The sequence below is a fragment of the Canis lupus genome, chromosome 1 (assembly GCF_048164855.1).
Source record: "Canis lupus baileyi chromosome 1, mCanLup2.hap1, whole genome shotgun sequence".
NCBI lineage: Eukaryota > Metazoa > Chordata > Mammalia > Carnivora > Canidae > Canis > Canis lupus.
This window is the reverse complement of record NC_132838.1, coordinates 83,407,424-83,422,938: the sequence shown is the minus strand read 5'-3', so window position 1 is coordinate 83,422,938 and position 15,515 is coordinate 83,407,424. Positions and strand designations below refer to the sequence as shown.

The window sequence follows — 15,515 nt, the reverse complement described above, 5'->3', positions numbered from 1 at the left end:
AGACACAAGCAGAGGGGGAAGCAGGCTCTCTGTGAGGAGCCCAACGTGGGACTCGATCCCAGAACCCCGGGATCAGAACCTGAGCCTAAGGCAGATACTCAACCCTGAGCCACCCAGGTGACCAATAACAGATTTCTTGTAGAAATAAATTTATTTGAGGTAATGACTTAGTAGAGGGTATGGCGAAACCTTTCAGAGACTTGAGAATGTTCAGAAAGTTGAGTCTATAATCTCCAGTCCAGAGAGAAACGAAGTTAAAGATCCAAAATGGCTGTTAGAAATTCCACATCCCATTAATTTTTATGAATCATTCCAACAGACCACCAAATCTTACTTGTCCTTCCATGGTATCTACTAGAGTGCCTTTTCTTGAGACAAAAATTAGGGGAATGAACCACTGTTAATGTTTAAGACTATTTCTGCTGCTCTATATGTTAAATTTTAACAAGTTAAGCTTGTGTTTTATTAGGAAAGTTCAGGTGGATTTTTATTCTGGAAGGGGAGGAGCTTATGTATTCGTTCTGGACATCACTTGAAGACGTGTGACTTCACTGTTGCATGGACTTGATTCTCTTGTCCTCTTCTATTCTTCTGTATTCTCTTCCTTCTATGTATCATTTTTGTGACTTGGTCTTGAATGGAAAAAATCCTGTGGGAACATCTAATTGATGGGAATTTGGGGAGCTGACTTGGGGAATTTGAAGTAGCTTTTACCACTCAGTAGTTCTACAGAGTCCTAGAAAGGGGCACATCCTTCATTAAAAATCTGACAGGAGTCTGAGTGTGGTAGGACTTGGAAGGTTACCTGCATGTGTTGTCTATGGTTTTCTTGTCTGCGCATCCTTAGTCCATCCATACATCCACACATCTATTTAAGAAAAACCAATTACATGGTCAAACCTCCCTGCAGAAGGACTGAGGGTTTGGAAAGGTCTTGTATAACTTTATCTCCATTCCTCATTATTTTTTTCAATTGCAAAATGGATTTTTTCCTCATTTGAAAAATAGCTGCCTCTGACATTACTTTTCATGAGAATATTGCCATTCATGAAATAATATAAATGAAGAAGCATGACCTCTTAGTAAGGTTGTATTTAAGTATCTTCAAATGATATTCAGATTCTAATCTTCCCTGACCTTAAATGTCTCCGGTATTAGAGATAATTATTTTTGTTTTGCCTCAAAATTTCTTCTGTGATTTTGGAAAGATAAAAGTGGTGGGGCACTTGAATTCTGGAGTCGGTTGGTGATGCTTATCCAAACTATACTACATCCTGCTCATTTTAAGGAATGGGAAAAGCCCTGTAATCTTTTAGCTCCTCCTCCTCTTCAGATTCCTGAGATCTTGGTGGGAAAAAAAGTAGACTGGAATTTCTGAGGCGGATCTTTTTTTTTTTTAGGATTTTATTTATTTATTTGAGAGAGAGCATGAGCGAGAAAGAGAGCACACATGAGCAGGGGCAGAAGGAGAAGGAGAAGCAGACTCTACTGCTGTGCAGGGAGCCCAACACAGGGCTTGATCCCAGGACCATGGGATCATGACTTGTGCCGAAGGCAGACGCTTAACCGACTGAGCCACCGAGGCACCCCTTCTGAGCCAGATTTATGCATAGAGACCAAGAGGGTGAAGAGTTCTATGCAGGCAAAATTTTGTACACAATGTAAACAAAGGAATTACATTTTAGAAAAGAATGAGACTTGTTTCTTATTAATGTTTGCATAATTATTAAATAATGCAACTCAATTGCTTCTAAAATTCATTTTCATGAGCTCCAACATAGGAATTATTTCTTGGCTTTATAGACACTTAGGGAAAGCATTTTAATTGAGATCACCCTTAAGTAAACACAACTTACTGATTTACTAATTGCACCATTTGGGTAGAGAGTAGTATATTATGAATCCTTGGTTCTTGATTCATAGCCAGGAAGAAAGTCATTTAGTCAAACTGAGTTTTTCCTCATCTCATGAAAGAATCTCCAGCATGAACAGAATGAAAGATAATATTACAATAGAACTGTTGACTAAAAAACAGAGAAGAGTGGAGAAGTGTTTACTTCCATCATGCCATGTGTTGTTCCACAGGAAGCCGACCTGTGCCCTGAGCTCCTCTCTGGCCAGGGGAGATTACCCACCAGTCTTGTAAGGGGATAATAGCTCATTTGTCACTGATGTGTCTGTTCTGAGATCTTCAGCCAGGACTCCTGACCATCACCAGTGGCACATTAACATAATCATCACCCCCAAATGAGTGTCGTCTTCTCTTCTTCTGCAATTCCTTGTGAAGCCTTCAGTCCTGCACATTTCCTATGCTGTTTCTTCAATCTTCTCACTGGCAAAGTTGAATAAGCAGCTGTGCCCTTTTTGAGGAACCCGTCTGCGGAGGCAAAGATTTCTAGATCCAACTTGAACCTTTCCTATTACCTGTGACCTTCATAACATGTCTTCACTATGTAGATTATCTTCTGCATCTTCCCCACAGCTTGCTTCTGCCTTCTCTCTTCAATAAACATCAACTTACAACTTGAGTATTTTTACTGTGAACTCTAGACGTTATAAAGGCACATGATGGAGACTCCATTACTTCAAGAGTCTTGTCATTTCATTGCGAAAATAAAACCCAAATATAATCAGAGATTACTGGTGTGAGGGCAGGATAGGGTGAGCAGAGAAATACTGGGCTTTCTATGAAGGGAAGGTTTGAACTGGTACACAGCGATCCCAAAATTTGCGTTAGAATCACATTTGATACAGTCACGTATCCTCACCGCTGTTCCTCCCCGATTATACAGCCAACCCTTCTTCTCTTCCAGGGAACTTTTGCCAACCTAATGCTCTGATTTTTTCCTACCTTTCCGGGTTTGGCCTACTTCCCTCAGACTGATAACCTCATATGTTAGTTAGCTTTTGCTGTATAAAAACCACTTTCCACACCTCGGAGGGTAAAAAGCAGCTGTTTATTAGATTGATGATTCTGCACATCCTGAGTTTGGGCTGACCTCAGCTGAGCCATTCTCTTGTTTCATGTGGGATCACTAATGCCTCCATGAGCCATTCTGGGTCAGCTGGGGGCATGGCTTTAGATGGGACAGCTTTAATCTGTTTAATGTGGTCACTCATTTCATAGCTGGCCACCATGCCTTGTTCACTTGGCCACTAGGAAGGGTTACAAGAGACAGAGTGTGGAAGGTGTGGAACTAGAGCACTGTCACTTCTATTACATTCTTAGGACAAAGCGAGTTACCAGGCCAGCCCGAACTCAAAGAGGGAAGGAATAACCTCATAGCTCAATGGGAGGAATTCCAAGTGCCATAGGTGTAGGGAGCAGGGAGAATTGTGTCCAGTTTTGTTCTAAACACATCTGGTAATGACCTCAAATTTTGCTAAGACCATGAAATTTATAAAGTCTACGCTGCCTTAGGCATTTTTCAACTTTGAGGCAACAAACGGCACCAGACAGTGTGTTCACTGCCAGATTATGGAGTGCCTTGAGGGGTGAAGATGTTGGTGCTTTATAGACATGAAAAAGATTTGAGGTGGGAAATGGCACGCTGCCAGAATTTTAGAAAGGACTCACTTGTAGATCTGCAGAGAAAGAACTTTAGATCCACATATCCAGTTGTTACAGACTACTCCTATTTGGATGGCACTGTATTTTCCATATTTCTAAAACTAAAGTCAGTATTTTCATTCTCTAACCAAACTTCTTCTTGTGCTTCTTTTCTCAGCAAGAGATCCCACCATTTTCTTTGTAGTCCAAGCCACACGTCTGATGATTCTTGATTCTTTCTCTCACCATACTCATTCATTGTTACTAACCACAAAGATTTAGGCTGCCTACTGTGTATCACCAACTATGGTCTCTCCTGTCCCCGCTAACCTAGACCACTATCATCTCTCCATCAGTAGAGCTGTCTCCTAATGAATTGGTGTCCAATGTTTTCCTTCAAGTTCTGTAGTACCTACCCACTGTGACTTCTTTATATATATAAATTGAAGTTCAATTTGCCAACATATAGTATAACACCCAGTGCTCATCCCATCAAGTGCCCTCCTCAGTGCCCATCACCCAGTCACCCCATACCCGGCTGGCCTCCCTTTCCATTTCCCCTTGTTCATTTCTCAGAGTTAGGAGTCTCTCATGTTTTGTCGCCACTGTGACTTCTTAAAACCAAATGTTCATTCAGTTGGCATGCAATGACCAAATTTCTACTGTGTGTTAGATTCTGGATACAGAAATCAATAGGGCAAAGTGACTGCCTTCATGGAGCTTCTCATCTGGTGTGAGAGACATGGGATGAGGAGACAAGTTGATATATAATAGGGTAGTTGTGATTTCCATGAAGAAAATGAAGTCCAAGTCATGGGTAGAGAGTGACACAGGATGCCATTCCAGACAGATGGACTAGGGAAAGCCTCTCTTGGGAGGTGACAATTGAATATCAGAGAGGGAACCCTATGGCTATCTGAGGAAATGAAGGAGAATAGCAAGTATCAAAGTCTTGGGGTAAGAGTGGGATTGGGATGAAAAAGGGTGGTGCAGTGGCATAGAATGAGGAAGAAGTCAGGGGGATGGTTTCACATTAGGCCACAGGATGGACTTGGTATATCATTAAAACTGTGAGGGAAAGTCATTGACACTTGAGAATGTTTGGGAATTTTTTTAAAAGATTTTATTTATTTATTCATGAGAGACAGAGGCAGAGACATAGGGCAGAGGGAGAAGCAAGCTCCCTGCGGGGAACCTGATGTGGGACTCAATCCCAGGACCCCAGGATCATGAACTGAGCTTAAGGCAGATGCTCAACTGCTGAGCCACCCAGGCATCCCTGATTGGGAATGTTTATTGAGATTACATCTGACATAGTTCACAACAATCACTTTACTGCTAAGTGAAGAATAGACTATAGAGGGGGAATAAAAGATAGTTATAGCATGGATCACAGTGTAGCCTTGAAGATGGTGGGACGAGGTCAGGTTTAAGAGTTCTTTTGAAGGATCTGCTGACGGGTGTTTATAGAGAAGTTGAGGAGCCAGATGCTATAAACTGGTGTGGGGGACATGGAAAACCCTGGGTATGAAGGGCTTTGTAGGAGCCAGTAGGGAGAAATCAAGTGTTTTTCTTCGGAATTCAGTTGGAGATACATTTTACTTAATTTTTTTTAAGATTTTATTTATTCGAGAGAGAGAAAGGGCAGGAGGAGGAGCAGAGGAAGAGGGACAAACAAACTCTGCACTGAGCACAGTGCCCAACACAGGGCTCAATCTCATGACCCTGAGATCATGACCTGAGCTGAAACCAAGAGTTGGATGCTCAACTGGCTGAGCCACCCAGGTGCCCCCAGTTATAGATGCATTTTAGACATCCAAACTGTGTTAGTCCTGATCTTAAAACCCTTAAATGATTTTACATTAAATTATGCTGAAACCCAAGCAAACAAGCAAGCAGACATGGCTCATAAGAACACTTACAGTCTGGCCCCAGCGTGCGTACCTCTGCAGGCTTCTCTCTTTCCACTTTTTCTCATCCCCACCACTCTCCCATCTGTACCCTCCAGTGGTACCGAATTCTTTTCAGTTCCTTTAGTGCTTGAGTTTTTTCCCGTTTATTCTCTACCCTTACCCCAAGTAAGCACATCCTCCCTGCACCTTGCTTGTCCCCTGGCTCAGTCAGCTCCTGCCTGGGAGCTCTGTTGAAGTGTCACTTTTCTCTAGAGAGAGCGCCCAGCCTTTCTTTCTTGGCTTCCCCCTGATCAGGTTCATGTTCCCGCTGTACCCCCACAAACCCTCGTTACAATCCTAAGCAAGTGTTTTTGTGAAATTTCTTGCCCATCACCCATACAAGACCAGAAGGACGTGAGTGCAGGGGGACAGCGTCTGAGCCAGGAAGAGCTGGAGAAAAATCATTTTTAAACACAAGGGGATAGGTTAGAAGTGTCAGACAGGTTAGAAAGGTTAAAAAGAAGTGGATCGAGGCCAACAGCCTGAACCTCAAGGCTCTGGGAAAGTGGGAGGTGACATGGAACAACTTAAAGAACAGGCTTCCATCCAGGTTTCCAGAACCTGACTGTATTTAGACCTGATGTATTTGCAAATGATGTGAGCCCTGGCAGCGCGGTGGGCTGAACACGTCAAGGGAAGCTCAGTCTCATCGTCTCGGAAATGTCCAGTGAATCTTCGAGATTCTGGTTACCCTTTAGACTCCGGGGGTTTTAGCTGAAACGAGTTCTCCGAACCCTGAGACAGAACGTGTAGGAGTTCTGGAGAACGGAAAAAAAGGTTCATGGGCTTCTCGGGTTTTGCTTTGTTTGATGTGTATTTAACATATTTCAGTGAACTCAAAGTTTCTAATTCAGGGTCGGAAAGATGTGAAGAGGATCTTGAAATTTACAGACGAGAGAAATGTCGTGCACTCAGCTAAATGCACCGACTGCCCAGTGAGCCTTCAGCTGTTCTGCCTCAATTCTCCTTCCATTTTTTTTTAAAAATAGATTTTATTTATTCATTCATGAGACACACAGAGAGGGGCAGAGACATAGGCAGAGGGAGAAGTAGGCGCCCTGCAGGGAGCCTGACGCGGGACTCGATCCCCGGACGCTGGGATCATGACCTGAGCCGAAGGCAGACGCTCAATCACTGAGCCACCCAGGTGCCCTCAATTCTTCTTCTCTCTCTTTTTTTTTTTTTACAAGACCATTTTATTTACAGTGGATTTAGCTTCACAGTAAACTTGAAGGAAGGTAGAGATTTCCTGTATGCCTCCTGCCCCAACACCTGCACAGCTGCCCACATTCTCACCATCTCCTCCCCGAGTGGTACATTTGTTACAGTTGATGAACTTACACTGATGCATAATCACCCAAGTCCATGGCTTGAATTAGGGTTCTCCCTTGGTATTGCACATTCTGTGGTTTGGGACCAATGTATAATGGACATGGATCCAGTATTAGAGTATCACAAGGAGTATTTTCACCCCTCAAAAAATTCTCTATTCCACCCATCCCCAATCCCTGGCAACTACTGATCTTTCTACTCTCTTCACAGTTTTGCCTTTTCCACAGTGGCCTGTAGTTGGAATCATACCATGTGTAGCATTTTCAGATCGACTTCTTCCACTTAGCAATAACGTGCATTAAAGTTCCCTCCATGGCTTTGCCTGGCTTGAGAGCTCATTTCTTTTTAATGCTGAGTAACCTACTGAAAGCCATTTTGGTGGCTTCTAAGTATTGGCATTTGTGAATAAAGCTGCTGTAAATAAGCATCCATGTGCAGCTTTTTGGTGCCTGGACATAAGTTTTCAACTCCTTATGGTAAATGCCAAAGAATATAACTGTTGTTTGGCAAGAGCATGTTTAGTTTTGTGAGATACCGCCAAACAGTCTTCCAGAGTGGCTGCATGTTGCCTTCCTACCAGCAGTGAATGAGAGTTCCAATTGCTCCACATCCTCACCAGCATCTGGGAGTGTCAGTGTTCTGGATTTTGGTCAGTCTAATAGTTGTGTGGTGGCATCTCATTTTTATTCACATTTTTCTGCTGACTGGTCATGTGGCAAATCTTTTTGCATCTTGATTTGCCCTCTGTATCTCTTCTTTGACGAGGTGTCCATTAAGGTCTTTGGCCCATTTTTTAATAAGATTTTTTGTTTCTTTATTCTTGAGTATAAGAGTTCTTTGTAGGTTTTGAATGTGTCCTTTATTAGATGTGTCTTTTGCAAATATTTTCATCCAGTCTGTGGCTTGTCTTCTCAGTGTCTTGATACTGTCTTTCATAGAGCAGGAGTTTTTAATTTCAGTGAAGTTCAGCTTTTCAACTATTTCTCTCATGAATTATGCCTTTGCTGTCCTATCTAAAAAGGCAAAATCATACCCAAAGTCATCTAGCTTTTCTTCTGCCATTATCTTTCAGGCATTTAGTTTTGCATTTTATATTTAGGTCTCATATCCAATTTGAGCTAATTTTGTGAAGGATGTAAGATCTTTGTCTAGATGCATTTGTCTTCATGTGCACGTCCACTTGTTCCAGCACCGTTACTCTCTTTGGTACATTGTATTGCCTTTGCTCTCTTGTCTAAGATTGGTTGACGATACTTCCTCAATTTCTTTTTTTATTGTTGTTGTTTGTTTGTTTGTTTTTTACTTCCTCGATTTTTTAAGCCTCAGTTATGAGTAGGATTTTAGGAACTGGATTTCTTTTCATTTTCCTCTGTATAGGCATATTTCATACCCCACAGCCCCTCTTCTAACATCCATTGTTTTCTGATGTTTCTTTGGTATTATGTGAGACACCCTTGAGATTTTATAACTGAGAAATGATCCACTGTCCAATTATATTATAGTAGATGTGAACCATGGTTCTGGAAGAGCTGGAATACTGGTATAAATGTGTGGAGTTGAAAAAAAAAAAAAAAGATGTGTGATGATTCATAGGAGGCCATCTGACCAATGTAACAGAATAGTTGGACACTGTTCTCTACTCCCACACCTCCTCCCTAGTCTCTAGACTCACAGCCACAGATGTAAAATATTCAGGTCATCCCAGCTATGCTTACAAAGGATCAATTGCCCTTTTAAGTTTGTCTGACCTACCTTTCCAGACAATGAAGAAAATCATTATTTTATTATTTTGTCATAATCTCTCTCTCTCTCTCTCTCTCTCTCTCTCTTTAATTAGTATTCTCTACTAAACTATTGGGTACACTCATGCCTCCTATCACGGTGCTCTCATCAACAACAGGATTGTGATTTCAGCAGCCATTTGTTAATGTACTTTATCTTCTTTAATCTTTATGGCTATTCTCTGCATTCAAACTACAGATCAGATTTTAAGAATGTAGGGAACTTAACAGAGTCACCTACAGATCTTGTAGGTATCAGTTTCTGATTCCCCTAGCTGTAGTCATTAGTTGCTATGCTGAGTTTCATCTGATTGAAACTGGGCTTCCTTGGAATTTCTGGAAAATCTACAAATTGAATAATCATCCTTGAATAATTGGATGTTAGATCCATTTTGGCTAGGGGCATCTTTTTCTTTTTTTTCATATGTGTGATAACCAAGGATTTCAAGTCCCTCAAATTGACTCATAAATAAAATAGTAAATGTCTTAGGATTTCCTTAGTTTAATTGAGATGTTCAAAAATCTATGAAGTCATCTTTGGTTTTGGAGCCATAGAAACTCTATTTCTTGCATCCCAAGAAGAGCAAGCACATCAGCTTATGGCCTCACAAAAGTCCAAAGTCAAATATCTCTAGGTAGCCTTGAAAAGGAAAGGCTAAAGAAAGACCTTCTCCAAATAGATGCAAAGAGAAGTGAAGTGATTGTCTGAAACTGTCAAGGGGACAACTAAGCCTACGTATTTATTACCAGTAGTTATCTAGTCTCTAGTACTGAGAAACAGATGTCAGACCCATCAGAAAGGACAATTTCATCTTAAATGGAGCAAGGCTAACAATGGAGTGAGCCATTTCCTGTGATGGTTTTGATCTGCCTTCCAAGAGCTCATGAGTACTTATTGTTACAGATTCAGGAATTTTGCAAGTGTGATAGTTTAAGACTCACCATGATGTGAGTATTTACACCATGGAAATTCGCAAACACTACAAATAAAGGATTTTTTTAAGTTTTTTTTTTTTTTTTTTTTAGTAATCTCTATGTCCAATGTGAGCCTCAAACTCATGACCCCGAAGATCAACTATGCTCTTCTGACTGGGCCAGCCAGGCGACTCAAGGGATTTTTTTTTTTTTTTTTTTTTTTTAAGAATTGAGGGGTGCCTGCATGGCTCAGTCAGTGAGTCTCAGATTCTTGATTTTGGCTCGAGTCATGATCTCAGGTTCATGAGATCGAGCTTTGTGTTGGGTTCCACACTGTGCGGAGTCTGTTTTGGATTCTCTCTCTCCCAGTCTGTCCCTCCCACCTCTTCAGCCAATCAATTAATAATCTTAAAAAAAAAAAAAAAAAGAATTGATTTACCAGCACATCTTTGTCTATTTACCAAAGAAGTAAGCTCTCTATCAATGCAACTATGAAAATAGAAACTTTGTGATTTCCTAAAAGATGTGTTGGGGGCAGCCCAGGTGGCTCAGTGGTTTAGTGCTGCCTTCAGCTGAGGGCGTGATCCTGGAGACCTGGGATCGAGTCCCATGTCAGGCTCTCTGCAGGGAGTCTGATTCTCCCTCTGCCTGTGTCTCTGCCTCTCTCTCTCTCTTTCTGTGTGTGTCTCATGAATGAATAAATACAATCTTTAAAAAAGTAAAATAAAATTAGTTGAACTTAAAAAAAAAGTGTATTGGAATAAGGAGAATTAAGAAAAATTAGGTCCCTAAAGTCTTACTCAAGTATATATTACCTTCTCACTTGAATGCACTGATCACGGTGCTAAGGCAGGTGAGATTTGTGATTTGAATTTCTTAACTGGTGCTATATTGTCCAATATCTACTATCTACTCCTGAATTTGCTGTGTTATGTATTATGTCTTCCTCTAAGCTCCTTCTCTTTTAACTTTGAACAGGAGTTTCCATAGCCCTGTGGTCTGGTGTCAGACTGCTTCTTTTTGAATCCTACTTTTAATATTTACTAGCTGTGTGAATTCTGGAAGGTTACCGAAGCTGATTAAGCCCCAATTTTTTTTATCTATTAAAAGCAGATGATAAAAGTACCTCCTTCAAACAGTTGTTCTGAGTCTTAAATGAAGCTAGACCACATAAAGTGATTAGTCCGATGCTTGGCCATGGTAAGGGTCTTGTAGGTATCAGTTTCATTTCCCCTTAGGGAATATGGATTCTGGGTTTGTTTTTGTTGTTGTTGTTGTTGTTGTTGTTTTCAATTTCTTACCTCTTTTGGACTCCAAATTCTACAAAGAATTTCAAATATATTTACACCTTACTAAGTTGACTAGACATGTTTTTGAATTTGTTTATAAAATTTTTGAATTGTTGTGTATCCTGCATTCTTATTAACAGTGTATACTCAGAGATGCAATCTTAGGAGCCACTGTATCGATGACAGTGAACAGTAGATATTTTCAATGTCCTGGGCTGTTGGCAGCATATAAATTGGCAGTCCATTGAAGACCCTCAGAACTTGGAGTTTAAAAAGAATGACATTGAGAGTTGCCTTGCCTCCCGTCCCCCAAGAAAAGGATGATGAGAACATAACAAAGGTGTTTATTTTTAGTATAAACTGTTCTTTCATTAAGCAAACACTGTGATGTGTTTAAAACACAAGAAAAAGAGACACACCCAGAGTGGTTTTATAAGCAGAATAGATCATAACCCAGGTATGGAAAAGGCCATTGGTAGAGCCCACAGAACAAACTCTTTCAAATTACGTTCCTAAAAAAGAATAAAAGTTTTTATGGATAGGGAGACTATCCATAAAAGGGATACTTATGGGACACTTAGGTGGCAATCATTGTTTCTACAGATGTATTCCATTTTGTGTTATTCCTAAATATTTAGTCACCTGTGCATAGACCATCATTGAAAATACAGTATGTTTTTCTGAACTGAAGGTTCATATATTTACTACAAATATTTATGTTGCATATACTGTGCACATATGTGGTTTCCATCAGCTTCAGATATGCTACAGGGGTCTGACTGGCCTTTTTTGTAAATACCGGTCTATTGAGTACATATCTGGTAACACAATTCTGGAAACTAGTCTTGAGTTCCAGCTCTGGCAGATATCTTCTCAACACTGATTGACTATGTCTGAGGAAATCATGGCTAATCTATATTCCTTTTGCCTTTGACTGATGCTGTAACATAGATTCTTGTTGAGTAAATTGAGCCCAGTTTAAAGACCATCTCAACAAGGCAGTTAAAGAAGTGATTAACTCCTTCTTATCTTTGGTCATTGTTGACTGCCATCAGTATATTTCCATAGTCCTTGCTCTCTGGACACCTTGGGTGTATGAAACAACCACACCAGAAACCTCTTTGGCAGCCTGGACTACTTGAAATATATGCTAAAAAATCTAAGGCTCACATTCAGAATTTAGGGTTCTGGTTTAAGGGTCCTCTGACTTTATTGTTCATTTGCAGGAATACCCCAGGCCCTGATTTTTTTTTTTCCTTTGACATGTTGGCTACTTGCTATATTCGATTATCCAAATGAAAGTATCAATTGGATATTTCCTCTCCTTTCCCTTCCATCTTGGCAGATGAAAAGAAAAAAAGGAGGAACAAAAATATTTAATCTGTTAGAGTCGGATTCAACAGAAGCAGAGGTGGAAGAAAGAAACCTAATTGCTTCACTTTTAACACACATGTTTTCCATAGACGGCTGGTTTTCTTCAATTTTCGTAATTACAATTTCAGGCAGCATCCCTCCACTCCAGGATGGTTATCCCATTTGTGGGTTACCCATTTCCTGTGCATTTCCTTCCTCCAGCCCACCTCTTGGCCACATTAACATTACTTCATGTCACAAACGATACCACAGGTGGCCAGAACAGGTTCTGAAAAAGGGGAAATGACATGGAAACCTGTCAAGGTTGCTTTGTGTTACATTGCAGTGTTTGGTGAGGAGAGGCCCACACTCTTGGCCAGAAAGAGACTTCTGGGAGACATAGGCATTTCGGAAATCTACACTGTTTCTTTCATGATCATCTCCATTAGCCAACTGAGCATTAGCTGGCTAGGTATCTCTGACGAGGTCGGAGCAGTGCCCGTCATAGCAGTTGTGAACTTGGAAATGAGGTTGAGGCTGTGCCCTCACTTCTGGCATGTGATCAGTCAGCCCAGTATTCACTGCATTGCTCAGTTAGACTTGGTTTAATGCATGGTCTGAGAGGGGCTTACCATCAACAAGACAAAATTCACACACAAGACTCAACAGTCAACAGCAGTTCAGCAGAATTTAGCAAGTAGGAGTTGGATTGTATAGGACAGAACGTGTGTGTGTGTGTATCTGTCTTCATCTTTGAGTTCAAGGATGGGGAAGAGATAGATGCATTGGCCAAAGGCCATAAGAACTCTTTGTGGGAAAAAGTGTAGGTGCTAAGCTGTGCCTGGAAAATGGGGGGACATGGGGAGAATGGAATTTGGGTTAGTGTCGTAGTAGCGTGTGTGTGTGTGTGTGTGTACAGGGCCTTAAATGCCAGAAAGAAGGTGAGAAAAAGATACGGATGTTCGGAAAATATATAAGCCCCCGTCCTCTTTAAAATTGCTATTCCTTGTGGTGAAAAATGGGTACACCGTTTGTTAGAATGAATCCTCGAAACTACTCAAGTGTGTTTATGACATTAAACAAAAGGTAGTCTCATTTGGAGAATAAATTTACAGATTCATGTCAGGGGTATCTGTGTTAGAGGTATCTGTGTCTAGTTAGCTTTGGATTTTGATGGATGAAGTTTGGCATGAGCCTCAATTTATTTAGGTTGTAGTCAGAAGAAAAGCCCTGGATGGTCTGACCTCTCTTCCCCTTCTAGTTGGTTGTCGTCCAGACCATTCTTTCCCTCATTCTCTGAGCTTCAGCCATGTGCTGCCTTCTTTCTCTCTCTCCAGCGTGCTGAGCCGTTCCCCGCCTTACATTACCCTGGCATTTACTGTGTCCTCTACTGAGATTCTTAGCTCTAGGCTCTTGGGCAGAGTAGCTCTTTCTCATCAGTCATCCATCAGCTCTGATTTCACTCCTTGCTACCAAAGACTCCACCTCCCCTCCCACCTAGAGGGGTATGCTCTGGTCCCTTGGCATTCACCATCATCTCACCCTCTTTAATTTCTTTTAAGCCAAAGGAGGGCTCTGAATGGTATTGTTTATTTGTTTATTATCTGCGTCTCCCCTTTGCAGGGGTCATTAGGACAGGAACCTTTCTGCTTACAACCACACCGCAGCATGTAGTAGGTGCTCAATAAAGTATAGGTTAGATGAGTCAATGGCGGTGGGGTCTCCATTATGCTCGGAGCCTGCAAAGCTCACATTCTCCTACCCCCCTAAAGAGCTGAACTGTTACAAAACAGGAAGAAAATGGTAAGATCCAGGGTGGCCCATGTTACTGTGGCATTATGTTATAGCAGGTCTTTTCCCCTTTGTTCCTCTACGATGTCTTAAGAACCTGGGAAGCAACACCACTCAGAGGGCTACTTTGAAGACATGGACGTGCGGGGGGCGTGGTGTGGGTTGGCTGAATGCTAGTATATCATGAAGAGCTGCTGCTTTCATGCAGTTCTTGCTGTGTTTATATGTTGTAGCCCTACGGAATGAAATGACTATACATAGCGAGCTAAGATTCAGTGTTTCTCCAGCCTGCCCTCTGAATCCCTCACACACATGTCCTGTCTGGACTCGGTTCCATTCCTCCTTTCTCTTCTCCAAGTACCGCTGACCGAGTCGGCTTGCCCCCTACCTATCATGGTATGACAGCTGTGGTCAATTCATCAAAAGAAGTTTGACGGCACTGTTCCTTTTTTTCCTCGTTCGTGGGTTTCCCACAGTAGCACACCTCTGGCTGACACTGTCCAAAAGCTGCCTGAGTTCTCATTTTTGGCCAGCTTGGCTTCCAGATGCCTGGTTAAGAAATTATAAAGTATGCGTTCTTCAGTTGCCTGGATGGGGTTTATAAATGAAATGTTACGATGCCTTTTTATGTGTCATTGATGCATGCTAACAATAAAATGACACATCCATTATTGTGCTACTGGGATGTACTTCATTTTACTCCATTTTTCCCCCAAAAGGGATCTATGGTGTTAGGCGAGCGCAGAGCTAGCAGGAGATTTCTGTTCTGCTTGCCTTCCCCACGTCTCTCCTTCCCACCCTCTCCTGTTACTATGCTAGAGACCCGGGCTTCTGCTCTGCAGGCAACCACCACATTCCAATTACCTTAATCCATGATCTTGACAACTAGGCGATTCTCCTGTCCTCTGATTATTAGTCGTCTGCACCGTCTGATTCTCCCTCTTCCTTCCTTAGCACTGCAGCGACAACACGCATCCCTGCCAATCAGACATGAACATCGAAGGAGCCTGGAAGAGAGGCTACACGGGAAAGAACATCGTGGTGACCATCCTGGACGACGGCATCGAGAGAACCCACCCGGATCTGATGCAGAACTACGTGAGTGTGTGCTGTGCTCGCAACACCTTCCCTCCTGGGAAATAAGGGAATGCCTGTCAGGATTGCCAGAACGTGGGGACCCTGCTGAGAAGTGCAGCTAACGGATACAGTAGGCTCTGAGTATTGCTTCCATCTTATAAAAAAGATGCACCGTCTGAGTACAGGAAACATGAGATGCTGCTTTCAACTTCCAAGTGCCTTTCTTTGTTCTGATGACAATAAGCAGGTGATAAGGCAGCAGAAACCCTACTATGAGCACCATCTACTCCTGATGATGACCGCCCGGCTCTGCGGTTCATCCACATACCCACGCAACAGCTCCGTTTCTTTTATGGAGAAACGCGTACTTAGAACTTTTCTCAAGTTCTTCTACTGGTCTTTTTCTCTTTTTTTACTCTCCTCTTTCAAAGGATAATGATCAGCCTCCTACTAGTCCTAGGAAGCAGTCAGTTCC

The 15,515-nt window shown here is 41.8% G+C and overlaps 1 protein-coding gene across 4 annotated transcripts in view; it reads left to right on the top strand.

The window, feature by feature from the left end:
• PCSK5 (proprotein convertase subtilisin/kexin type 5) overlaps positions 1-15,515 on the top strand; it is a 457,779-nt gene that overhangs the window by 109,406 nt on the left and 332,858 nt on the right. For all 4 annotated transcript variants that reach the window (XM_072837738.1, XM_072837739.1, XM_072837740.1 and 1 more), the window contains exon 4: positions 14,918-15,061. In XM_072837738.1, coding sequence (XP_072693839.1) covers positions 14,918-15,061 — 144 coding nt within the window. The remainder of the gene's footprint in view (positions 1-14,917; positions 15,062-15,515) is intronic.